Below are 27,860 nucleotides of genomic sequence, written 5' to 3' on the forward strand. Positions count from 1 at the left end.
GAACCTTCTCTTAAACCATCTGCCCAGGACTTAGGGGCAGGAAACCCCCGTGAAACCACAGCTGCTCATATCTGTTGCAGATTATGAAGAACTTCAGACAACCATACCACCAGATCCACCTCTTCCTCTGGGACACAAGATCCAGGCCCACTCCCCTGCCCCTGGCCTGAGACTTCCTTCCAACAGACCTTGCCTTTTTTACCTCCTCCCTGGGAGTCAGTCTGGTGACGAGATGGCACTCCTGGAAGCGGTCCTCTTCTCCTCCCTCTGGTCTTGTGAGTTGCCCTCTCAGTCATTTGAGTCTATAGGAGAGACTAAGAAGGTCTTTCCTGTTGCCTCTTCACATGTCTTTTGTTTATGGGGATTTCTCTTCTTTGCTTGCAGTTGGCCTTGGGCAATTAACTTTGGAGCAACCTGAAGTATCAGTTACTGGAACAAGAGAAAAGAGTGTAATTATGTCTTGTAAGGTGTTCTCTAAGGACTTTAGCAAAGATTACATCCACTGGTACCGGCAAAAACCAGATCAGGGTTTAGAACAGCTACTATATGTCTCAGCAGCCTCTGCGCTAAATCACTTAGGAGGGAAGAAAAACAAGCTTGAGGCCAAAAAAGATGCTCTCTCTTCCACTTCTACCTTGAAAATAAGTTTCTTAGAGAAAGAAGATGAGGCTACGTACTACTGTGCCGGCTGGTCGTCTGCCCACAGTGTGGGAGTTTCTTGGATAACACACACAAGAACCATCACCAGGTCTGTGCTCACCACATCCTCAACACAGGCAGCCACAGGGGTTGCTGAGCTGGGAGCCCTGCCCAAGCCTCCCACTTAGGAAAGCAAGTCTTGTATGATTTTTTTTTAACTATCCAGAGATTATTTGCAAGTTACATGGCTCACTCTCAAAGAGGAAATCACCCTATGCCAGAAATATTGATATTTTTTTTTTTTTTGAACAGAGGAAAATTTATGCGTCGAACCTGGACTGGTCACTTATGATAATATACATGCTACAATTCCATTCTCCCCAATCATTCCACCTTCACCCTCTTCCACAGAGTCCCAAAGACTGTTCTAAATGCCTATGTCTCTTTTGCAGTCTCTTATACAGGGTTCAGGTTACCATTTTTCTAAATTCCATATATATGCGTTGATGGATTCCCTCAATTTTGTTTTGTCTGAGAATTCTTCATTGCATCTTATATCAGCATCACAACACGAATGCAATGTAATGTTCACGTTTTCCATATCAATACTAGTAATTTAAGATGTAGTGGGATAAAATGACTTTTTAGACCCTAAATCCCATGTCCCTTCAACTCTCTCAGGCCATCCTGAAGAAGTTCAGAGTCTCGTTACTCCCTGCAGACTGGGGTGAATGCGAGATGAGGCCCTTTCCCTTTCTTCCGTGAATGGGGTGTGTTACAGCCTGACCATCACAGTTCCTTTTACACAGGCCTCTGACCCCCCGGGGCCATTAGATGATCCCAGAACAAGGCGGACACTCCAGTCAGGACCTTTCCCCAGGATTCGGCAGTGAACCTGCAGAGCCCCACAGCGGCCATTCACCCAGTTGTTACTCTTTCTGACACTGTTCTAATCAGGTAAATTGTTCTCAGGTTTGAGATAATCCACTGACATCGGTGCTGCCATGAGTCACATTTCGTAACGGATGAAACAGAAGCGCGGCGATGCGATTTCCTTTGTGGTCACAATTAAATGAATGGAGTTGGAGGCCTATAGCTGGGTGGGAAAAAAATAGTAGACTAACTTCATTAAGGTTGGGGGAGAAGGGGACGACAGAGTATGAGATGGCTGGATGGCATCACCACCTCTGTGGACATGAGTTTGAGTGAACTCCGGGAGTTGGTGATAGACAGGGAGGCCTGGTGTGCTGTGATTCATGGGGTCACAGAGAGTCGGACACGACTGAGCAACTGAACTGAACTGAAGTGAACTGAACTGAACTTCATTAAGCATGCAAATATGGGAGAGGGCAAGGGCGGGATGATTTGGGAGAATGGCATTGAAATATGTATATTATCATATGTGAAAAGAATCGCCAGTCCAGGTTCGATGCATGATACAGGATGCTGGTGTACTGAGATGAACCAGAGGGATGGGATGGGGAGGGAGGTGGGAGGGGTGTTCAAGATGGGGAACACATGTACACCCGGGGCGGAGTCATGCCAATGTATGGCAAAACCAATACAATAATGTAAAGTAATTAGCCTCCAATTAAAATATATTAAAAAAAAGAAAACAATGAATTAAAATTTATTAAAATATTTATTTGGCTGTGCTGGGTCTTAGGATCTAGTTGTGATATGTAGGATCTAGTTCCCTGACAAGGGATCAAACCTGGGCTCCCTGCATTGGGAGCATGAGTCTTAGCACTGGACCACAAGGGAAGTCTCAAAAAGATAATGGAATAAAATCTTTAAAGTGATGGAAGAGAAAATGGACATCTCAGCAAAAATATACTTCAAAAGTACAGGAGAAATGAAGAATTCTCAGACAAAACAAAATTGAGGGAATCTGTTGCCAGCCAACCTACTCTATGAGAGATATTAAAGTAAGCTATTTAGGCATAAAACATACAGTATAGGTCAAAATTTGAATTTACAGGAAGAAATTATATGTACTACGAGTATAATAAAGAAATGTAAACGTTATTTTTAATTGTTCCAAAATAGGAGTTGTCAGACATTTTCTGTGAAGGAAATATTTTCAGTTTTGCATGCCATATAGTTTCTGTCCCCACCCTTCAGCTTTGCCAGGACAGCACGAAGCCACTCTCCCTTTAGACCTGAAGGGACATGGAACTGCTACATGACTGGGAGGGTACTGGTATTGAGAGGTCACCTGATGGGAGCTGCAGCCTTTAGTAAAGAGGCACAACAGCCTGTTGATGCAAATAATCCATAAACAATCTGCTGCTGCTGCTGCTGCTAAGTCACTTCAGTCGTGTCCGACTCTGTGTGACCCCACAGACGGAAGCCCACCAGGCTCCCCTGTCCCTGGGATTCTCCAGGCAAGAACACTGGAGTGGGTTGCCATTTCCTTCTCCATAAACAATCTATAAGAAGAATAGAAAATTTTTTTTACTTGAACTAAACTGAAGGCAACAGCCCAGGTGACACAGATTTATTAACCATAATTTGTTGTGTTACTAAGTAAGACTGGAGCCAGGAAGATGTAAAAGGTGACCCCGAGACTGTAAGGTTGCAGCTGGCAGCTGTAACAGTTTTTAAAAGGACTAGTGGTGTCCCTGAGTTTGATACCCTTCAGAAAATTCAAGTTCTCAGTAATGCAGGAACATGTCTGAAACCACATCCACAATGGCACCCGGCACCATTTGGGATGCCTTAATGACATTTTTATTTCTCTCAGAACAGAAAACAGACATTCAACACGACAAGGGTGCTCTTCTTCAAGATTTCAAATAGACAGATTAGCGTGTGCATGGTGACTCAGCTTGAACTTGGTGTCTGGAAAGGAAATCTCATCTTCAAATGAGTGCTAGCATAGGAGGGGAGGAACATTTATTCGTATCCTCAGAGTGGATGCTCTAAACAACCTGGTTAATGCAGCCATGAAATTAAAAGATGTTTATTCCTTGGAAGAAAAGTTATGACCAACCTAGACAGTGTATTAAAAGCAGAGACATTACTTTGCCAACAAAGGTCCATCTAGTCAAAGCTATGGTTTTTCCAGTAGTCATGTATGGATGTGAGAGTTGGACTAAAAAGAAAACTGAGCACCGAAGAATTGGTGCACTTGAACTGTGGTGTTGGAGAAGACTCTTGAGAGTCCCTTGGACTGCAAGGAGATCCAACCAGTCCATCCTAAAGGAAATCAGTCCTGAATATTCATTGGAAGGACTGATGCTGAAGCTGAAACTTCAATACTTTGGCCACCTGATACGAAGAACTGACTCATTTGAAAAGACACTGATGCTGGGAAAGATTGAAGGTGGGAGGAGAAGGGGACGACAGAGGATGAGATGGTTGGATGGCATCACTGACTCGATGGACATGAGTTTGAGTGAACTCCGGGAGTTGGTGATGGACAGAGAGGCCTGGCATGTTGCGGTCCATGGGGTCACAAAGAGTCAGACATGACTGAATGACTGAACTGAACTGAACTGAATTTATTTGGGAGATGCAGGCAAACAAGTGGAGCAATAAGGAAATGAAGCTTGAAAAGGAAGACAGATGATAAAGCATGTTTTGGCAAGCTACTAGGTGACCAAAGGGAGCATAAAAGGATTTCAAAACTGAGTGATGAATTAAGTAATGAATTTTCTATTCTGCTCTCCTGTTTTGTGGACTTCCATGTAAAATGAATAGAGTCTGTGGAACCCTAACTTATCTGAGAGTCAACATGGTGGTCAACCAAAGAACCTTGCTAAGAGTCAGAACCCTACAAGGAAGAACTTACAGAAAATAAAAATGTTCATGGTATCCTATTAAATAATAAAGACAGAGCAGAACATTGTATATACATCATCATACCTATGTGAAACAAAATTTTAAAAGGAATAGACATTAATTTGTAAGAGAATGCAGTTACCTCCTAGTTGTCTCTATGGGACAAAAAGCCATAGTCTTCTCTTCTGTTTGTGTTTCTTTATGATCCATACTGAGGTTGCACTCATTTTATAATAGAAAATAACAATGGCTTTTGCTTTTAAGGCATATTGAGGCACTCCAAGGACACAGCATCTTCTAAGGATCCCATTTAATGGTCATATTCAAAAATAAGAATCTGAAATAAATCTTCTTCACTTGGGTTATAGAAAGTATAGGGCAGGGTCATACACAACTAGTAAGCTGTCCCTACATTTGTGATTGCCCAACGCAGTATAGTAACCATCAAAGATGTTTCAAGTTCCCATGAGCCTGTCAAGTGTGGACTTTGGCCTCTCCTCCCTCGTCTTCCTCTGTTAGATCAATAAAGGACTTTAGTCCTTTAACCATAAAATTGTTTCTTTACACTAACGTCACTGGTTGGTGAAAATCACAGGGTGATTGAAAGAAATCTGCTGATGTAATAGCAGACCTATTTCCACAGGATGTTTGAGAATTACCACCAGCCCCTGTCCCTGTAGCCTGGATCCTAGCTGTGTGTTCTGAACACCACTTCCTCCTACTAAATCAGCCTGCTGGTTTGCTCTGCAATCTTCCCATTATTTAATCACGTCTCCTGAGCAGCATGCTGCTCCTGCCCCAGGTCTTGGTGGTGGCCTCCCTCTGGACATGTGAGTGGCTTTACCCAAGGAAGGGGATAGATCATGGACAGTCACATCACCCCTTTCAGGTGGATGCTGGTCACATGATCTTTCGAGCTAGGCTGGAAAATTTCACCAATACCTTGAATTCTTCCGGAAGAAAATGTAAACATCAGTCCCCAGGCTTTTCATGAGTAGAGAATACATGCAGACTACCTTAATGAACATCAAATTTTTATTAATTTTTCCTCTAGTTTTTTCTTTCAGACACAAGTGGAGACATTCCACTAACACAACGCATAACATCCATTACCAAGAAAAAAGGAAATAGGGCATTTCTTGAATGCCAAATAAAAATAGGTAAGTTAAAGAAGAATGTATACATGCACTGGTACCGACAGAAACCAGAGCAGCCTCTAAAACGAATTCTGTATATTTCCTCCAGTGAGAATGTTGTTCACGAACAAGAGATTAGTGAGGAAAGATACGAAGCAAGAAAATGGCCGAGTTACTCACTGGTAGCCTCAGGCTACCGAAGAGGATTCAGGGCTCTACTATTGGGCCTGCTGGGTGGGACACACATTGCATAAGAGATCCGCTATCATTGAACTAAAACTGCCCTCACGCCAACGCGTCTGCCCAACAGCCCCCTAACCCTCCTCCCCCCACCGCGCCGCCCCACGCTGCCCCCGCTTTCTGCCTTCTATAAAGGGCTCTTTTCCTGCACATGCGCCCTGAGCAGTGTCTGAGCAACTAGTCCAGGATATGATCCGTGAGGCTTTTTTCAGTTAGATCACTTTATCCTCCATCCTAAACTCTTGGTCATAGACTGGCTTTTTTAATTACCCCAAATGGTCACAGCTTCATCATGTATGGGAACCTCTTGGGAAGGAAGCCATAAACCAGTGCTCAATGTGATGTGTTGGCTTGGAAAGAAAGAGAGAAAGAAGGAATGAGTGAGTGGTAGAAAAGACAAGGTTTTTATTTCTTTTAAATTTTTATTTGGGGTCCAGTTGATTTACTTTGTTATATTAGTTTCTGCTGTACAGTAAAGTGAATCAGTTACACATATACATATATCCACTTTTTTTAGATTCTTTTCCCATATAGGCCATTACAGAGTGTTGAGGATAGTTCCTTGTGCTAGACAGTAAATTTTTATTAGTTATTTATTTTATGTATAGTACTGTGTGTATGTCAATCCAAATCTCCCAATTTATTCCTTCCCTTCTTATCCCCTGGTAACCATAAGTTTGTTTTCTACATCCCTTGACTCTACTTCTGTTTTGTAACTAGGTTCCTTTATACCTCCTTTTTTAAGATTTCATATACAGGCAATATCAAATTATATTTGTCTTTCTGTGTCTGACTTACCTCACTCTGTGTGGAAATCTCTAGGTCCATGTTTTCCCAATTTTCAGCAGGCATGATGCTAACAACCACGTAGGTTGCTGAAGACTGAGTGAGGTTCACACAGGAATGTTTCAGCACAGTGTTCAACAAATCACAGTGTCCTAACCTGCCTAGACTAGATCAATTCAGAGTCATCACAGCTAAAATAGGAACTCAGGATTTAAAAAATCACATCTTACATTGTCCTCCAAACCACAGTAAAGCATAGCTTTCATGCTGAAAAACTAAGAATTGTAAATAGGAAAAGATTGAAGGGTAACAAAACAAGGGGATTTTGTTTCCTGCAACACTTTTCTTCATTCACAGCAGAATGAAGAAATGGCCTATAGTAACATCACAGTATCCTAAGCAATAACTACAATAATTGTTGGCATTTACCCGACTTTGTGAACTTTCTGCAAATGAATGATCTATATAATGTACAGCCTCCGGCATATTCATATTCATGTGTTACTATCTACACTAATGATAATATCTTTCTAATTCTTATGATAGCCATACCTCATTATTCATACTCTCACAAAATATGGTGAAAAAAATCTATAACTCAAAGAATGAAAAGGAGCCCAAGGATATGTGTATTTGAAGCAACACATCAAGGAAAAGTGGAAAAGAATTGCTTCCAAGGTGTTAATAACATTGTTATCATATTAAAAAAAAATTATTTGGCTGCATTAGGTCTTAGTTGTGGTATGCAGTTCCTGACCAGGAACTGAACTCAGGGGCCCTGCATTGGGAGCCTGGAGTCTTAACCACTGGACCTCCAGGGAAGTCCCAACTGTACATTATTATAACATAAGTGTTTTTTGATGAGGTTGTTGGGAGTCTGAAAGCTCTTTTATACCAATAAGATAATTAAAAATAACACTGTGACAGATCTGAGAAAGACTTTCATTGGTTCTAAAGCAAAGCTTCCTCCCACATCCCTGCCTCCATAGAACAAGGGCTGCCACTTCATCTCCTATCCTGTCCTGATTCACACCTTATTCTTACCAATTACCGGCAATGCCAACCACGTGGATTTTCCTTATGTCTTTGGCTTGGGTTTGTAGGTTGACTTCTATCTTCTCCCCTTTGTTTCCATTGTTTTTGTGTCCAGTGTCAGCCTTTTTAAGTGCCTCTGATTACCTCCCTTGCTTTTCAGATGGAGACATCAAAATGAAAATTTCTCAGCATCAACTCTCCTCTACCCGAAGACCAGACAGAACAGTGCACATAAGTTGCAAGCTGTCAGGGGTTCCCCTGGAGAATGCCATTGTGCACTGGTATCAAGAGAAAGAAGGGGAACCCCTGGAACGAATCCTTTATGGCTCAGCTTACAGTTATAAGCTGGACAAACCTAATTCCCGCTTGGAGATGGTTAACAAAAAGAATGGAATCTTTTACCTGATAATCAATAATGTTGTCAAGTCCGATGAAGCCACCTATTACTGTGCCTGCTGGGATCTCACGGTATTACAGAGTCAGAAGGAGCGTGGAAGAAAACCTTCTCTATTACTAACCCTCATCTGCCCCTGCCCCCACCACACCTTGAGCAACCACAACAGGCTCTTAATCATGGGTTCATAGTTTTTCAAACAAGAAGGGCCTTCAGGACAAATTTAGTCCAATGCCCACACTTCAGATAAGAAAGCTGAGGCTCAGAGATTACGAGTGGCTTTTGCAAAACGAGTTAACCACAGAGGTAGGGCACATCTGCTTTTCAGACTCTCAGTGCATTGCCTTTTCCTGCCTGTCTTGTGTTTAACATTGAGCTTGTTTTAGTACAATCGCATTTCTCTCAAAGGGAGCTGTGACAAGAATGGCTTGCCTTTATATGTGATGCCCCCAGGACCCAATCAGGTCTCATTTGTAGGTAAATTATGTGACTGCCACACTCTTGAGAAAGGATCAAGGTCAAGACTCTCTGCTCTACCTCTCTTCTATTTCCCTATGGCTACTTACTCCCCTTCATTTCAGTAGCTTCCCATCTGTTCTGAAATTCTCAATGATTAGAATAGTTTTACTGGCATACACATAAAATGTGGAGATTGCTTTCCTCTTGAATACATTTGCAAACATTACTTACAGAAGGACCTACCCAACCAAGTCCTAAATTTCCTGCTCTTCAGTCTGAATCTTGGGACTAATTCTGACTTGATGGTCATGCACTTGGTTCCAAGTTTGGTAGCCCTGATCTGCTTTTTGCATTTCTTACCAGCCAGACTTGAAAATTACATAAAGAAGAGCAATAACAACAAAATCTATACACTTACAATACAGTTAAATACCTCTCTACTTGGATTTCTGATAAGTTGCCAGAATAAAATTAATTCCAATCCATTCCTTCACCCCAGTCTGCAAAACTTGCATTGTTTCTTCCCCAACCAGAACATATGTTTCTGTGTCCTGTAATACCATGCAAGAATATTTTGTAAAAAACAGATGGTGTTTTCTTGACCTTCCACATCTTTGGCTTTCTTTGGTCTTGAGAAAAAAGCAATGAAGGAACCTGACATTTCTTTAGGTGTTTCCCATGGAATTAGATCTGAAATGAGGAGGCAGGAGACCCTGGGAAGTTGGATCCTTCTGGTAGAAAGGAAACCACAAACCAGGCCAGAATCTCTGATGTGCTGTTTGAGAATAGAATTGGCTGTCAAGACAAAGCCCCAAACCCAAATTCTCAGATCCAAGGCAGAGAACTGCTATTTCTCTCTCTTTATGACTTAGTCCAACTATAGAAACTCTTATTTTCCAACTGACATGTGCAGGGTAATCAGTAAGCCCAGGACAGAAATAACCACTTAATCCTAACAATGATCATAATATGAGATTCATAACTTTTGGTGATCTGCCAAATTTGATAAATTTGGTCAACTATGAAATCATCAATCATACTTGAAAAAACGATGCAAAACTTCAAGGGGTCGTTTTGAAACTAGTACTTTACTTCACTTGACTTGTCTGTTATTTGTATATTTCTCTATTCACTCCTCATACTAAAGCAGGATTTTAGTTGCCTTAGTTGGTCACCTCAGAATGTGAGTTGTGTGTATGTGTGTGTTACATGAAGCAGGGTTAAAAGCAGAATTATTGATTGTTGTACTCAGTGCCAAGATTTTTCTATTTTTTGTGAGAATGTGAATTCTCTGTTCCTGAATATTGCCTCATCTCTTCTAGACACATTATCTCATGTGAACTTTACAGAAGTACTGAGAAATAAATATTAACACCTCCCTTTTAAAGATGAAGAAACTGACACTCTGAGATGTACCCAAGGACATGTCACCAGGAGTGGTGGGGTTAGAATTGGAGCTCTATCTTCCTGATTTTAAAACATCTTTTCCTTCACTTTCAACCTCCTTCACGTTAATTTGATTTCTCCCATTTGAATTCCTTAGAAACCTGATGAACCTGTTAATATTTATCACACCAGCCCTTCCGTCCATCCCCACTGTCACTTAGTAACTGGGTCCACAGACGCCTCTCAGTGGCTCATGGCAATCGTCTCTAAAACATGTCTGCTTCCTCAGGACTGGTCCACTGAGCCACCCATCTTTCTGCTCTTACATTATGTTCCTAAAGCACAGATCTGATCATGTCACTAAAGTCTTCACTAAGTCACCACCATTTATTCTTTCAAAAAAATGCTTATTTGAAAAATACTGTAAAAAGTGAATATTCTCCAAGTTCCTCCTTTTGAAACATTAAGTATTATGTAAAGGTGTCTCCTACGCCTCTTCCCTTTTCAAACTCCCCACACAACAGACGCAATTAGTCTCCTGCTTCTTTCTAGTTCACATCTCTAGAGTCTTTTTCATTTAAATATTGATACTGATCTACTTGGAACCCCATTTATATGGTATGAGGTAGAGAGCTATTTTTGTTTTTCCCAACATAGTAGTCAATAGTCCAAAATTGGTTTTAAAATAATATATTTCTTTATTATTGAAAAATAAAATATATTTTAGTTAGTAGCTTTGTAATAAGTGATAAAATCTACTATGTGCAATGTGTCTTTGCCATTGTTTTTAAGAATATTTTTCAGTTATCTTGTATTTATTCTTCCCACTAGAATTTGAAATCAACTTATCTAGTCCACCCCCACACTTCACAGCAAAGACCAAAAAATAAAATGTTACTGTAATTCTGACTGGAATTGCAGTCAACTTATATGCATGCTTTTAGGAAAGATTAGCTTCTTTATGGTCTTGAGCTTCTCCTTTACAAATATGACTAGTTTCTCTGTTTGTTCATGTTTTATTTTATGCTCTTTAGTAAGATATTGTGCTTCCTTGATGGCTCAGATGGTAAAGAATCTGCCTGCAGTGTGGGAGACCCAGGTTCGATCCCTGGGTCAGGAAGATGCTCAGGAAGATTCCTGGAGAAGGGAATGGCTAATCCATTTCAGTATTCTTGCCTGGAGAATTCTATGGACAGAGGATCCTGGTGGGCTACAGTCCGTGGAGTCACAAAGAGTCGGACATGACTGAGCAACTAATACTTTTACTTTCTTCATTAAGATATTATACTCCTCATATAGTTCTAATTTAATAAAGGATTTTATAACTCTTTATTTACTCTTTTGCATTTTAATACCTTCGTGGATCTTGAAATACAGACACCTCCTAAAAATACTTTATAATTCTGCTCATTTTCTTGGAATAAGGGACAACAGAGGAAAAGGATCAGAAAGAAATTGAGTGGGCAGGTATCATTCTTACCTACAAAAGATGGAAAGGGTATTTGACAACTCCAAGTAATAATACCTTGGAATTTTCAGTTAAAAACCCTTTGTAAACATGATTTTCATCAAGGTCTCCCATCCTCTCCCATTGTGTTGGGGTCTGTGAGCTGCTGTGAATGGACAGTTGCCCACCATGATCTCCTGTTACGTTCATCCTCAGGACAGAGGCACTGATTGCTCACAGGGGATTAGACCAGGACCAGGTGGATCTCAGGTGGACATGGGGGTGCTCAGGACCTGTTCTGTCTGAATCCTGGAGATGGACAGCTCATCTGTGCTCAGAGGAGCCCTCAGCTGCTTCTGGCAATTTCTTTTCCCCCAATCCAAGATAAGTGACATAACATTACAGAGCAACATCCCAAGACTTCTTTCAACTTATCCAGAGAACTAGATTTAGTTTTTACGGTTTAATTTAAATAAATAGCTTATTATTTCCAAGAGACAGAGTTCTACAAATTTCTTCTTTTATCCTAGGAAAAATAATAAGTCATCACAGAAATAATTTTCTCATTTGACACTGACTTTGTAAAAATCACGTGACCCAATAGTGAAAGTGGTTTTATGAAAAAAGAAAAACTTGGTTCACATTGTTCACTGTATTTATGTTGGTATATTTGCATTTTCAGTTACCTAAGTGTTTCCGCCTTTCAGAAATACATTCCTGAATCACTAATGAAGCAGCCCTGGGATTTGTGAGAACAGAAGAGACGTTCTTTGATGACATCTCTGAACAGTTTCAACAAAGCTGAACACCTGAAAATAAAAAGAAAGCCCTGATTTGCTGAATACTTTTCCTGGAAATTTAGAAAAGCAGTTGGTTGATGCCAAACTCTTCTTTTTCTGTTTTTACCCTTTCCATTATCTATCAGTGCTTTTTAATGTTTATGACTCAGAGGAAAATGAAAGACATTTGGGTCAATTGATTTGAGGAAAATCTATACATATTGGATGCCATGAAACCTTTGTTCAAGGACTTTCAAAAGTCAGAAGATCAAATTGCCACCACAAAGTGTTTTGAACTTATAATCACATGGTGAAGCAAAGAGAAGGCTGAGATTTTTGTAGAAGTTCCAATCATTGTGACAGTTCAGCCTGGATCAAGGTATTTGGTGAAGGAACTAAGCTCGTAGTAATACCGCCTGGTAAGTAACTTTTTCCTACTTCAACTTAAGAGTGAAAATAGTTGCTTTTTAGAAAAAAACAATTTAAGATTCCCCCTATTTGACTGCCACATTCTTGGCCTCAGCATATGAACAGGAATTTTGCAACTACTAGTCATTGTATATAGAAACAAAACTGTCCTGTAAATGACTTATTCACTACCTTGCTTGTAAGAAGTTGGAATTCTACTTTTAGAAATTCAACTTTTTATCCAACAAAGAATAGACTCAGGGTAGAAATTAAAGTATTTTGAGGACTATGTCTGTAATCTGTTGGTATAAGTTACTGGTTCAAAATTCTTTTCTAATAAATGGACTTTTAAGTGAGAAACACTTTGCTAATTTATCTCTTCTCTGTAGTAAACACAGTATTTCTTTCTCCCAATAACTTGAAAAATGACATTTTTGGTTTTCAGCTCATCCTTAACAGCAGTGGAAAAAAATATAGTAAATGATGATAGATAAATCCCACTTTTTATTACTCTAAATTCTTAGAGGGAGGCTGAGATCAGCTGAAATTTATGCAGTCACATCTCTTGTTACATTGCCTGCATATGGACCAGTTTCATGGAATTTGTAAGCTCAATGTGCCATCTCAGCTCCAAAGTCGATGAAAAGAGTCTGCATGGTTGGACATCCTTATTTGCTTATTCTCTCAGCAAACGTTTATTGAGGACTGTTTCTGTGTTGGATGCTGGTGATAAAAAGGTGAACAAGACACAAGCAGAACAAGTTTCAGCACTCAAAGAGTTTCTTGACAAGCAGAAAATCATTATAGATTCCAACATGATTGAGCCCAATGTTCTATGTTCTATGGCTGCTAGAGAGGTCCTATGGCTTGCTTCAACAAGCTCTTGAACTGATGAGCTTGTTTCCTTTCTTAATGGATAAAATGGTTATTGCATATAAAATCCATATTGGACACAGCCAAGCAATATAAAATCCATGTACTTTGTTGGAAGATTTTAATGAAATGGCTGCAGACCATCTTTTTAAAGAGAATAATTATATCAGCTACTATTTACTGAAGGCCAAACACCATGATAAGTAGCCTTATCTCTTTCCTCAACAGAAATTCTCATATTCCCATTTCATAGATAAGGAAACTGAGGTTGAGAGAAGTTGAGGCACTTGCCTAAATAAAGTACATGACTAGTTACTGTGGTGAAGTTTGGAATCTGATAGTCTATTCCTAAGTGCATGGTCTGGATCATTAAGTGATATGAGAAGCATCCTGTGTTTATATTCTGAATATTTAATCCTTTGTATTCTGAGCTTTTAAAAGGATTCTGTAATTGACTACTAATTACAATAATTCATAATTTGTATTATTACTCGTGTATGAAAACAATGCTTCTGCTTTTGATCAGGAAATGAAATGACCTCTTTCCTCCCAGAAAAGATCATGTAAGTCATATTGAATATAAATTTATTAAATACTCAAAATTTGATTTTCAGGTTATCTTTATAGAATAAGTCATTTTGACACCATTCAACTCAAATTTCTTTTTGTATGGCATCAAATCTGCTAAATTGCATAACTTAGAGCTCCTTTCCAGTAATTATGGAAATGAAAAATATCAAATATAAACTGTTATATTTAAAACAGGTAACTAACAAGTACCTACTGTATAGCACAGTATTCTATAACAACTTATATGAGAAAAAAACTTGAAAAAGAATAAATACATGTATATGTATAACAGAATCACTTTGCAGTACACTTGAAACTAACACAACATTGTTAATCAACTATACTCCAAAATAAAATAAAAATTTTAAAATAGTGCAGAAAATGTGGTACCAAATACTCTAGTAGAAATACAAGGCTGAATAAAATTCTCTGATGAGCAGTGGAGGATTTTATTTCAATGCTCTTGAAACCACAAGGTTACTTTTAGATAGAAGGGAGTAGTCTTTCAGCAAAGGAATAGCTTAAGAGATCATCATTAAAAATTCATAGTCTGTAACAACTCATTTTGTCTACTAGATGAGAATTAGATTCTGGATAGAAGTTACTTTAGAACTAATCCAGATACTTTCCTCTTTAAACATATATATCACAAAATACCTATAAAATGTAACAAATATACATCTATGAAATACTCAAAATATTATTCCTATTATTGTTCAACTTTGGAAATTAAAGAAACATTACTGTATACTCTAAGCATGAACTAATTTTATGCTTGAAAACACTTTAAAGGGAGGATATTTAGAAGATTTAGGCAAAATGGTGAGAAAAGATGAAATCATACCCTCCAATGTATGTGAGATAAGATGGGACCACACAAACCCAAGCTGCCCAGTAAGAGCAGGTTCAGTTTTTCAGTTCTTGATCATTTGTACCTAATGTGCTTTTGCTTGAGTTCCATCTTTATTTAATGTTAGCAGGTTCAATTTTTATATATTTCTACAAATATTGAAAATATACGGGCACAATTTGAGAGCAGGCACAGAGGGAGTTTTCTATAAAGGCTTTTTAGGTAGTGCAAACAGGTGGCCAGAGCATCAGGGTGTTTGGTTCCGGAACACAACTTATTGTTAGAGGTGAAGTTTCTTTAAATTCTGTATTGAGGTAGGGATAGGAGGTAGTCAATACAGGCACTGAAGGTTTGAATGTTGGTGCTGGCTCAGATGGAGAAGGCAATGGCACCCCACTCCAGTACTCTTGCCTGGAAATTCCCATGGACCGAGGAATCTGGTAGGCTGCAGTACATGGGGTCGTGAACAGTCGGACACGACTGAGCGACTTCACTTTCACTTTTCACTTTCCTTGGAGAAGGAAATGGCAACCCACTCCAGTGTTCTTGCCTGGAGAATCCCAGGGACGGCAGAGCCTGGTGGGCTGCCGTCTGTGGGGTCGCACAGAGTCGGACACGACTGAAGCGACTTAGCAGCAGCAGCAGCAGCAGCCGGCTCAGAATTCTTGGATTTACTCCCTGTTTGATAACGAATTAGGCACGGGGAATGTCTGGAGAGGTCAGTGACTCCATTCAGGTCCTTGGAGTGTGTTCTTTTCCTGACCTAGTAGAGAGGATACTGACAAGAGTTAGCCAGTTAGACCAAGTGTGAGTCCCTCAGTGATGGATACATTGGATTCATTTAGTCTTGGAAAATTTCAAAGCTCTTAGATAATCTTTAATTTAATTCCGAAAAAAACTAAAGAAAATTTTGGACTAATATTGTTCAACTTATTTAGTCAGAGAATGATTAATATCAAGTTACAAGATATTTAACTTTGCGACCATATTCAAGAATGTCAAGATGGGTTTTTTTCCCCTTAAATTCAGTCCAGTAAATTTGCTCCCTCTTCATTTGCCATAAAGATAAAATTTTGCCTGGATGATGGGGAACATCTCTTGAGGATGTTCTTATCCTACGAGATCCATGGAAATGAAAGTTTTAAAAAATTTTCGCAAAGTTGATAAAGCATTGAAAAGTGAGAAAAATGATGTATTTTGATTTCTTTAGTAGTTGTGATCATAAGAACAAATGAGTTTGTAAATTGGAAAGCAACATTCTGGTCTGCTTTTTGAAACTGACTCTATTCAATGTAAATTATAGTGATCCAGTTAAATAAAGGTGAACCAGTTATAACTCATGAGGGTCCTGGAAAATGATTTTTAGTAACGTGTAGTGAGGGAAAAACATAGCTTTTGATTCTGAGTCTGTCACTTATGTATGATGATCCTTTAGCAAATACATTTTAATTCATTGGTTATTGCTTTAAAATATTACAAAGACAATACATGCTCATAATGGGGAAAAATTGAAAAATACAGAAACAAAGAAAAAATTAAATTTTTATATAGACACATCGGTGTTAACAATTTGATATATTTCTACTGATTTATTCCATCTATGTAACAACCATCTCAAGTTGATGTTCTGAGGATGAAATGAAATTAAAGATGAAAATTATCTATCATAAATGTTGGGACATGGTAGGTGATTAAAAAGTCAGTTCCTTCTCTAGAATTCAAAATATTACTCATTGGAATTTTTTATGAAATCAGGAGTATATATTAATGCATTAATTACCATCTCATCTTAGGTCAGTTTAGAACAAATAGTACTTAAAAATTCTCAGATTCTATGACTAATTATTAACTGCTTTAAAAGTGGCTAAATGTAATAAGCGTAATTTCAAATATTAGAATATAAGGTGCTCTCTCATCTTGCAGTAGAAATGTTTGAAATAAAAAATGTATTTTTTAAATATGAGTTTTTTGCAACTTGAACATACAAGCTTATAGGGATATATACAAAGTCAAATATTCAAGTGTAATATTTAATTTCTTATTTGAATTACACCTAAGAGTTAAAAATTATGTCAATACAAAAACAGTTTAGAAATAATGCCTTTTGCCCACACATTTCATTAAAAATTTTGTTCAGACTCTAAACATGCACTTGAATAGCAGACTGTCATAGTTACATTAGGATTTGAAGAAATCAGAGATACTAAATTAGTCTACAGTTTTTGATATGGGTTGAATCACTGTGGAGTTATTACGTAAAAATCTTCGGCGATGGGACAAAACTTGTAGTCACAGGTAGGTATCAGAGGAATGCAAATTTTTCAAGTTTCTAGAGAAGAGAAGAAAAAATTAAATTGGAGTAATAGTTAAGAATGTTTAGAGAAAACAGGACTTTGATGATGTTTAGATGTAGAAATCTTAGAACGGATTTTTAAACGAATCTGCATAGTAAAGGATAGCACAGACAACACTGTGTACATATTGTGATAGGAATTAGCTTTGTGAACATGTGGACTTGTACAAAGTACTGATATCAATGTAATTATGAAGATGTTTGGCCCAAGGCCAAAGTTTATTATTACAGGTAAGTTTTGTGAGTTGACACATTTCCTTTTCTGATGATGAAAGGATGTTTCTAAGGAGTGTAAGCTTTGGCTGAGCTGGAGCTCTGGATCCGTCACTTACTGCTTATATAAACTTGGAGATGATTCTCTGGCTTCAGTTTCCTAATTCGTAAATGAGATAACAGTATGTATCCAGCAGGGGTTTTATTGGAATTGAATGAGAAAGTGTGAATATAGTACTTTGCACATTGACTTACTTATCATGGGTACTGGATAGTGTGACTACAACCTATTCAAAGAGAATTGTATCCAGGATGCAGCTATTTGCAGCCTATATAGCATTGACAGAACAGATGTTCTCCAGCAAATACAGTTATTTCTAATTGCTTAAATGAAGACTTTTCTTATCGTCCACTCACACAAAAGATTGAATTTAGATGTATTCTTTTTCTCTTTAGGGAATATTGTTTTCATTTAACAAGAAAAATGAAATCAAAATGTGTTCATTTTTTATTTTTGTTCATAAATGTAGACTATGAACACTTTATGCACATAAAATAAATCTTAATCACTTTCTTAATTGATATGATATCTACACCAAAATTTATTGCCTCAATTTATAGCCCATACATTTGGGCTTCATGCTTATAGTTATCAGAAAAAAATTAAATTTTTATGGAGAATGGTCAAGGTATAAAGTCAAATAGATGTAGTTAGAAATGTCATAAATTTGAAATTCCTATTTAAATATAAATGAACTGTAATTATTTATCTGATTAAAAATATGACAAGAAAAAATAGAACACGTAAATCAAGATCAACAAATTACATATACAGATGGAAAAATATTTAGTGTCTTATTACAATCAATCAAATATTATTTGTGCTAACACTGAAATGTATAAAATTAAGCACACTGTGAGCTAATTGTATTTACAACATGAGTAAAAAATTAAGATTGCTTGCTTACTGATTTAGCATAGAAATCAAGACCTTTGCTACACAGGCAGAAATTATCAGGAATATTTTTCCATTTCTTCTCAAAGGAGAAATCCAGCGCTTCTTTTCTTAAGAAATTATCCCTTAGATTATTAAAATGCAAGTTAGCCAAAAGATAATATCAGCAAAGCATTCATGTTCAGTTGAAGATCAAATTGGAAAGTGTTCTAAGCCTTATAATTTCAATTAATATATTAACAGTAAGCATATAATCAAGAACATTCCAGCATCCAAGTGACACCTTTTGCAAACTGTGATTTTTTTTTGCATACCTTGACTTTATGTCTGCAAGAAAACTTGGGAGCCATCACTTTTAATGTGACACTAATCCTATATACACTTTATTCAGCAGTAGTAAACAAAGAAATATTTTAGTTCATAAACAGTTTAGCAGCCCAAGGTAGATTTAAATTTGAGGGGAGACACTGAAAGTCAAAATATGGTGTGTTCTTAGTTATGCTTCAACTTTGAATGAAATTCCAAAATAAAATGTATTCTTGACGAATATTTTCTAAAGCAAAACAAAATTCTATAACTGCATTGCTTGGCAAGATAAATAAACATAAAAACATTTCTGAAAATAATTTATTTTAATAGAAATACTGAAAATATTGTTGTTTTGCTTCTAAATTCAAGGCACTGTAAATAATTTAGAGGTGAAACTTTAATATTGCCCCACTCAAAAGTCTAGAGTGGTTCTGATGTGACATTGAGAAGCTGTATAAAGTTATCAGTTAGCAAGGAGAACTTCACTTCAGAACTGAGCATAGGACCCACATTTGAAGCTAAAAGTTCAACTTTTACATGTGGACATAGTACATGTGGACATAGATTCCCATGAATACAAGTGAATGTATACTTTAAAATGATAACCTCTCCTAACATTTATTTATTTAGGGATCAAAATCAGTATGATATATCCCAGAATAAGTTAAATGAAGAATAAGGTTCAACATCTTTGCAGAATGTGAGAATGTATTAATTGGTCAAAGAGACCATAAGTTATAAAACCTGATATAGGAAATGGAAGAAGTTTAGAAGCAACTAAAGATTCTTACCTGTAGAGAAACCATCAAAGTTACCTCATCTCCTCCCCTAGCCCCATCACCTACTCCCATCCCTTTTAAAATAGTCTTCATATGATAGAACAAAAGAGATTTAAGAAAATTAATTTGTTTATGAATGTCACAAGCATTGATACAGGGCATTTTTAAGTCACAGTCCAACTTAGCAGGTGGAAAAGGAACCAAAGCCAAGGTGTGGGTGAGCCTCTGCTTCTGAAAAACTGTGACTTTGGGCAAGTGATATAACTTTTTGAACATCTCTTCCCATTGAAATAAAACAATAATAGGTACCTCATCATCTACTGTGGATGAAAAGCCATGATGAGAGTTAATTCACTGGCAGCTTTTCTTCTTTTCACTCTAAGCTAAGTTGTTTCAAACTTCATGACATGTATGTTTCTCTAATAATTCTTTTCAATTCTCTTCCATTTCCCCCCACAGATAGAAGGCTTGATGGAGACTTGTTTCCCAAGCCCACTATATTTTTTCCTTCAGTTGAGGAAGTAAAACTCCATAGGGCTGGAACACATCTTTGCCTTCTTCAGAATTTTTTCCCTGATGCTATTAAGGTGCAATGGAAAGAAAAGAAGGGCAATACTATTCTGGAATCCCATCAGGGAAATATCATCAAGACTAATGACACATACATGAAATTCAGCTGGCTGACCTTGACTGAAAAGGCAATGGATAAAGAACATGTATGTATCGTCAAACATGAGAATAACAAAGGAGGACGTGATCAAGAGATTCTTTTTTCTTCAGTTAACAAAGGTATGAGATTATAAAGAAACATAACCTCCAAGAATACTTTTTTTCCCAAAGGAAATACCCTACCTTTTCAATCAAGCATTAATGAAAACAAATATAAATCATTTTAAATGTTGTTACCTTTAATGATAGCCTAAATGTCCTACTAAATTGTATTAGTTGGCTAATCTGGTAAAGAATCTGCCTGCAATGTGGGAGACCTGGGTTCAATTCCTGGGTTGGAAAGATCCCTTGGAGAAGGGAATGGCTACCCACTCCAGTATTGTGGCCTGGAGAATCCCATGGACTTTATAGTCCATGGGGTCACAAAGAGTCAGACATGACTTAGTGACTTTCACTTTGAAACATAAAAAAGAAAAAAAATTTACTAAACCTTTCTCAGATCAGTTTGATCATCAATGATATATTTTAGTGTTGTTGTGTAGATTAAATGAAACAATATACATCAAAGTACCTATCAATTAGCATGCAATAAACACACTGAAAGATATTCCAGTTTTGATGATCTTACTTGATCAGAAATAAGAACAACTATATACCTTTCAGAAAAGTTCTACTCAGCAAGTAAAGTCACTCTTACTTCAGTCTTGCTTTGCTCAAGATGTAACCCAGAAATAATGAGCTATTAAATGACAAAATTGTGTTTTTATGAGGAATTCGAATTGTAGCTCAACAAAAAGTAGAATAATTACTGCTGCAGAATTATTATGGTCTTGGGTTTTTGAGATTTGTGTTTTACCTACTACCTTAAGCTAAAATTTTGTAATTAAAGGTGTGTGTTAGTTGCTCAGTCGTGTCCGACTCTTTGTGACCCCAAGGACTATAGCCAGCCAAGCTCCCCTGTCCATGGAATACTCCAGGCAAGCATACTGGAGTGGGTTGCCATAGGGGATCTTCCTGATCCAGGGATCGAACCCAGGTGTCCTGCATTGCAGACAGATTCTTTACCATCTGAACCATCAGGGAAGCCCAGTTAAAGTAGGAGTGAGGCTAAAGTGTACAGACTTACTCCCATTCTACATAATGAATGTATTTCATTGGAAAATGCCTCTCACAAACTTTCATTGCAGCCCTAGCATGTGCCAGTCCTGGAGCGATGTGTGAATGAACACATTTGGGCGAATTACTTTCCCAGAAAGATGCACTACAGTATAGAGAATATCACTCAGTCAAGTCTGACTTGGTGATCCTGTGGACTGAAGGCCGCCAGGTTCCTCTGTCCATGGAATTCTCCAGGCAAGAATACTGGAGTGGGTAGTCATTCCCCTGTCTAGGGGATCTTCCCAACCCAGGGATCAATCCTGCATTGAAGGCAGATTCTTTACCCTGTGAGCCACAATGTGTATAAAGAGAATGCGCAGATGCTGCTGCTAAGTCGCTTTAGTCGTGTCTGACTCTGTGCGACCCCATAGATGGCAGCCCACCAGGCTCCTCTGTCCATGGAATTTTCTAGGCAAGAATACTGGAGTGGGTTGCCATTTCCTTCTCCAAAAGAGAATATACTGATTCCCTAATCACTCAGAGTTACTCGTGGTTTGGGCATAATGTCCCAAAGGAGTCCCTTTGATGAAGATGCTGGACATGTCCACACAATGCAAGCAGAGGGCTGGATGTGCCTTGGCCCTGTAAGTAGTCCTGTAACTCCCTGGACTTGGAACTTAATGTCCTGAGTATTTGCCTAACAGACCAAAGGCCCCAGAGCGCCCATAAGAAGGAATCATTTTATACTTCTCTCTGTGGTTAGGAAGCTTTTTTAAGCAGTGGGAGCCAAGTATAAAAAAAACTGCACGGAGACTTTGGTGTAGCAGTCTGAATTTCTGAAGTAAGTCTACCTTCTCAGATCCTTAGTTTGTCCAATGATCAAATTACATTCGCGTGGTTGCCTTGGATTTGTCCTGGGGCCGTGATGAAGAGCAAATGAAGTAACATCCAAGAAAATGCTTGCTTTCCCAAACATAATACTGTTGTATTTATTCATATATTCTTTGTATTTATTTATATCCTTTTCTAAAACTAACTAGAGTACGATTACAGAAACAACCCCATATTTCTGTTTCTACACCTAAGAAACAGAGGGGAAGCAAATATACAAAGTAAGTTTACTATAACCTTTGGCTTAAATGCCCTACTAGGTTTTGATTTTCCTAATATTCAGGGGCTTCCCTGGTGGCTCAGAGATTAAAGCGTCTGCCTCCAATGCGGGAGACCCGGGTTCGATCCCTGGGTCGGGAAGATCCCCTGGAGAAGGAAACGGTAACCCACTCCAGTATTCTTGCCTGGAGAATCCCATGGACGGAGAAGCCTGGTAGGCTACAGTCCATGGGGTCGCATAGAGTCGGACACGACTGAGCGAGGGAACGGAACGGAATATTCAGGGGAAAATAGGAATAATAAGTTCCAGGTGATGATGACCATAAAGGAGAGGTGTTCCAGTTCATAATATATTTTACTTGGCACTTAATTTCTGAAATAAATGCCTCCCATGGCCTTCTCAGAGCAACGTAGCTAATAAGGGCATTTCATCAAAGTCATTCTACACTGAATTCCTAACATTGTTTCTTAGAAGTTTCTGTTTGTTGTTGTTTTTGTTGTCTTAATAAAAAATAAAAATAAATATGGAAGCACAAATCAATGATGTGATCTTGAAGGCACTTAAAAACTAATCTGATCCAAGTTTTTGACCAACGATGACTGAGAAAGAGAATTAGGATACTCATGATTTTATGAGGAAAAAATTTTATATTATTGTTTTTAATCAATGCATGGTGATAAGTGATCTTTATTAATATTATAACAAATTCACTGTAAGGAAAAGAAAGAGTTTTTAAAGACTTATTAAAGCCAGTTCTTAAGTATATTTTAACGTCTAACATGAGTGTATTAGCATTTTCATTCTTGGGATATACCCCAATGTCTATACAGGTTTAGCTTCTACCCAAAAGTAGACTGTTCCTATGAAATCTATCCTAAGCTGAAAGGCATAAAGTGAAGAAGCATTCATCTGAAGACACATCTGGCTAACAAATGCACAAAAAGTAAATAAAAAATAAGGCACAGGGCTTCCCTGGTGTTTCAGCGGTAAGGAATCTGCCTACCAGTGCAGGAGACATGGGTTCAATCCCTGTTTGGGGAAGGTCCCACATGCCACGGAGCGACTAAACCCGAGCGCTGCAACTATTGAGTCTGTGCTCTAGAGCCCGGGAGCCACAACTGCTGAGTCCATGTGCTCCGGAGCCCTCACTCCACAGGAGAATCCTGCACATCGCAACTAGAGAGTAGCCCCCGCAGGAACGAAGACCCAGTCCAGCCAAAATAAATAAATAAATAAAAACTATATATATATAAAAGAAAGAAAGTAAAGCACAGATGCTTATGGACACAGTTCAGAGCTATGGCAATGTGATGCTGAGATGCTGAGTGCAGTTCCTTGGCAATTCTGTCTTTGCTGCTGGGGGTGCCCACTGCCTCTACCATGGCTGGCTACAAAACAAACACTAAATACTACTTTTTTTTTTTTTTTAATGCTGCTTTTACTTCTAGCCTTTTTTCATAAAACTGAAAATCCTCTTCAGATTCCTTTGCAAAAACAGGTACTTACGTAGATCTTTTGTAAAAGCAAAGTGGTTAAAAAGCGAACTTCTGAAAAATGGGGACACTGTATCCCAAATGCATTTTTTAGAGTGAACCAAAAAAAAGATCTCAAGGGTGTAAAACAGCACACCAGAACCATATCATGTGGACAAAATTCAGCTAGGATAAAAAGGATAAACCTGAACAACCTCTGTGTCTCTGCTTCTCTCCATCCAACAGTTTATTATGTTTTAAGTAAAATTTGTCTTTGTATGAATATTTGCCTTTTTTCACTTTAGATAAATACAACTCTCACATTAAATTTTATATTGTCAAGAACAAGTAATGTGATTTGGTTTCTCTCACCATCCTGGAAAGAATTGCACTGAAATGCTGAGCTCCTGTGATAAATATTTCATTTGTTAAGAATAATTAAGAACTCTGGAAAAGAAGGTGTTTTTAAAGTCCATCACCGAGTGACTCACATGGTGAAATTATGTGGTCTCTTTAGAGATTAATTTCTCTGTATTTCGATGGATTATTTTTACAAGTACCTTTCACATGGTTTATCTCATTTAATCCCCCACAACCAACATTTGACTTTCTGTCATCACTGATATGACTTATCCTCTAATCTTTATTACCCTTTTGTGACATGGAATCCCTCCCCAATCTAACTCACCACAGTGCCATTGGGAAGTTAAAGGAGATAATGCATGTGAAGTATTTCATTAAACGTCTGGCACAGTAATAATCACTCACTAGTTATTAATTAGTTAGTTAGTCGCTCAGTTGTGTCTGACCATTTGTGACCCCACTGACTGTAACCCACCAGGCTGCTCTGTCCATGGGATTTCCCAAGCAAGAATAATGGAGTGGGTAGCCATTCTCTTATCCAGGGAATCTTCCAGGCATTATATTGTTATCCTAATATCCATAAATTCCACGACAGCAGAAAATCATGTCTGTGAGTTGGGAGTACTGGAGTATGTGTGACTTAGAAAGTTTTGGCTGGGTTTTTTTGACTAGGTGTGAAATTTACCTAAGCCAAACTCCTTCAAATGTGTTATTCTGTTGTGGATTCTAGGATTGGATGCATTCCTTTTGGGACCATCCCTTCACGTAAGTGGTGGGTGCTTCAGTTCAGTTCAGTAGCTCAGTCGTGTCCGACTCTTTGCGACCCCATGAATCACAGCACGCCAGGCCTCCCTGTCCATCACCAACTCCAGGAGTTCACTCAAACTCATGTCCATAGAGTCAGTGATGCCATCCAGCCATCTCATTCTCTGTCGTCCCCTTCTCATCCCGCCCCCAATCCTTCCCAGCATCAAGACTGCAGAAAAGTTACTTTTTCTGATGATTTGTCTTTTTGACAGTATTTCTTGAACACTTACTTTGGGGCAGACACTGTGTTAGAAGCTATGAATACAGAAGGAAAATAAGATGGTCTTGAAAGTGAAAGTGTTAGTCCTTCAGTCACATCTGACTCTTTGTGACCCCATAGACGGTAGCCCACCAGGTTCCTTTGTCCATTGAATTCTCCAGGATACTGGAGTGTGTTGCCAAGAATACTGGACATGTGTTGCCATTTCCTTCTCCAGGGGATCTTCCCAACCCAGGGTTTAAAATCAGGTCTTCTGAGTTGCAAGCAGATTCTTTACTGTCTGAGCCACCAGGGAAGATGTCCTTAGATATTAATATTACCTTCTGATTATAACAAAGGAGAAGAAAAATGTCCCCTTCATGAACTTCAACATTGTCACTTACAGAAAACCACATATGAGTTAGGTCTACTGAATTACGTCAAATCAGACCATCTGTTCTTAAATTTGTAGGGCTCTTATTTTTAATAATTTTCTCCTCTCTTGGCAGATTCTATCAGCTTGTCTTTCTAGATACAGACACATGCAGAGACACACACTGTCAAATAATGGATATAAACAATTCACTAATACTTGCTTTTATTTTGTAGCGGTCGCTACACATGCCTGCATGAAAAAAGAAAGTGGTAAGTTTTTGTCTGTGTTTGCCTTTATGTCACGCTACCACATTTTTTTTCCTCTGGAAAAATTTAACTACTGAACTTCTTTGATTTAAGGTGGAAAAACCAGAATGTCTGGAAATTGCAGAAATGGACTGAGTGATGTTTTAAGTAAATCTATCATCATTTCCTCGGAGTCATCTTAACACTATAAATGTTGGTGAGATGACTCTGAATTAGAGGGTGCAGTGATAGACTCTGAATTATTTCAGCAGTGGATTTCCTTTGTTTGTGTGGCTTGTATTTCTAATAACTGGAGAAATGTAATATCAAGCTTCTTGTAAGTTTTTTTTTTTTTTTTGTCTTTGGTGATTGCTAGTAGCTAATATATGAGCTGACACTGAGAGCTTTATATATACAAGGTGCTGTGCCATGTCTTGCCTTAATATTATGTTTGCTCCTCCTAAGACTTCCCTGAGGTGGTACAGTATTTTCTCCTCACTTTACAGATGAGGGCAAAGAGCTGAAAGTAATAAAGTCCCTTGTACGAAGTCGCACTGCTCGATTTGGGGATTCAGCCCAGCCCATCTGAATCAATGGCTCACACACTTACTCAGTTCTCTATTCCACCCCTAAGATACAGGCATAGAGCAGGAATCCCAAAGCCAAGGTCTTGAGATAGAATGGACCACTGCAGGGTGCAGGGCAAGGGCGGGTATGTGTATAAGTGCATGGGCTTCCGAGTATCACAGATGGACTTTAACACCAGTTGTTTTGTTATTGCATGAATATGGGTAAATTACTTATATCTTCTGGACAGTAGTTTCCTTAACTGCCAATAGGGTACGATTGCACTCAACTCAGTTAATTGGGAGATAAGGTCACATAGGTGGAATGCACCCCCATAGGGTGTCCATTTAGCTAGCACAGAAATCAGTACTAGTGGATGGCCCCTTCTCTCTACATGAAGGTTCTAGGTGAATTTAGAAGTTCTGGCTCTGCTGATCCCTCCTCCATTCCCAGTATCAGGGGGCCAGGAACTCAGCTAACGCCTGACCTGACTGAGGGCAGTGAGTTATGAACACATTGCTTCCTGAGATCCTTTCCACATCAAGTGCTAGTGATTCTGGAGTTCTGACTCTATGAGATGAAGTGTGGAAAAGGGAAATGTTCATAGGAAGAGACCTGATGATCTATTGAGGAAGCAAGTCAGACCCATCATCATTGTTGTTGGTTTTTCTTGGCATCTTATATATCTTGCAAGATTTCAGAAGAGAATAAGTACAATTATTCTATGACATCTTAGCCACAATGACGGATGTTAAAGAAAATACAGGTGACTGAAGCATGAGTTCCTGAAGTTTCAGAGAGTTTGGATTAAACAGTTTATTCCATTTTGTACAATGTTCTCTTTACTAGTCATCACTCACCTCCCACTGTAAACACCAACAGATTTCCCTGGTTTGTACCCATTAGAGGAAGCTCACTGATGCACAACATATAATGGCTCAGACTCTTCTAACTATGACATGTTTCCCCGTCACTTTTTTTTATCCTTTTGAAAGACGAGGCCTAACTAATCAAAGAACTTCTCTTAGATACCCTGCAGGTGCAGTTTGCGAGCACCTCTGCCTATTATACCTACCTCCTCCTCCTGCTCAAGAGCGTGATCTACTTCTCCATCATCGCCTTCTGTGTGTTTAGGAGAACAGGCATCTTCAGCGATGGGAAGATTTTCTGATAGATGGTGCCCTAAAACGGTCAACTCTCTTTCATTATCTACATAATGGGTATATTTTTCTATTATTGTGTACTGGTTTTTCAAATCACTGGGCGGTTTTCCTCTGTAACGAGGAATTCTGCCATTGTTCAGGGAAAGTGCCCAGGGCTGGTCCAGGGGAACCTCTCCTCACCCTGTCCCTACAACCTCATCAGCTCCTCCAGCCTCCAAGTCCTGTACCTGCACACAGCGAGCAGCTCCCCATCTCTTCCCTCAGCGCCTCCTTCCAGTCCATCGCCCTGACCCTCCCTGCCACCCATTCTGGGACTGCCAGCTTAGCTACTTGAATTCTGTACTTGTTGTTTTAATAATAGGCATAATAATTAAAAAGAGAAATCAATAGCCA

General features: G+C 38.6%; 1 protein-coding gene across 5 annotated transcripts; it reads left to right on the forward strand.

Moving 5' to 3' along the window:
- On the forward strand, positions 1-27,860 carry LOC129552092 (T-cell receptor gamma chain C region C10.5). 5 transcript variants are annotated; one of them, XM_088834641.1, is made up of 6 exons: positions 1-275; positions 385-701; positions 12,446-12,506; positions 19,857-20,186; positions 25,726-25,761; positions 27,333-27,860. In XM_088834641.1, the coding sequence occupies exons 1-6, from the start codon at positions 233-235 to the stop codon at positions 27,473-27,475; spliced, it is 930 nt and encodes a 309-aa protein (XP_088690767.1). In that variant the 5' UTR covers positions 1-232; the 3' UTR covers positions 27,476-27,860. The 5 variants fall into 5 exon arrangements, with proteins under 5 accessions (XP_088690767.1, XP_055276237.2, XP_088690769.1 ...); XM_055420262.2 differs by lacking the exon at positions 12,446-12,506 and adding an exon at positions 17,034-17,083 and having other exon boundaries at positions 385-700; XM_088834643.1 differs by lacking the exon at positions 12,446-12,506 and adding an exon at positions 17,034-17,083 and having other exon boundaries at positions 385-697.

Source organism: Moschus berezovskii, chromosome 3 (assembly GCF_049115385.1).
Source record: "Moschus berezovskii isolate FMDL1 chromosome 3, NW_MosBer_1.0, whole genome shotgun sequence".
In the NCBI taxonomy this organism is placed as follows: Eukaryota; Metazoa; Chordata; class Mammalia; order Artiodactyla; family Moschidae; genus Moschus; species Moschus berezovskii.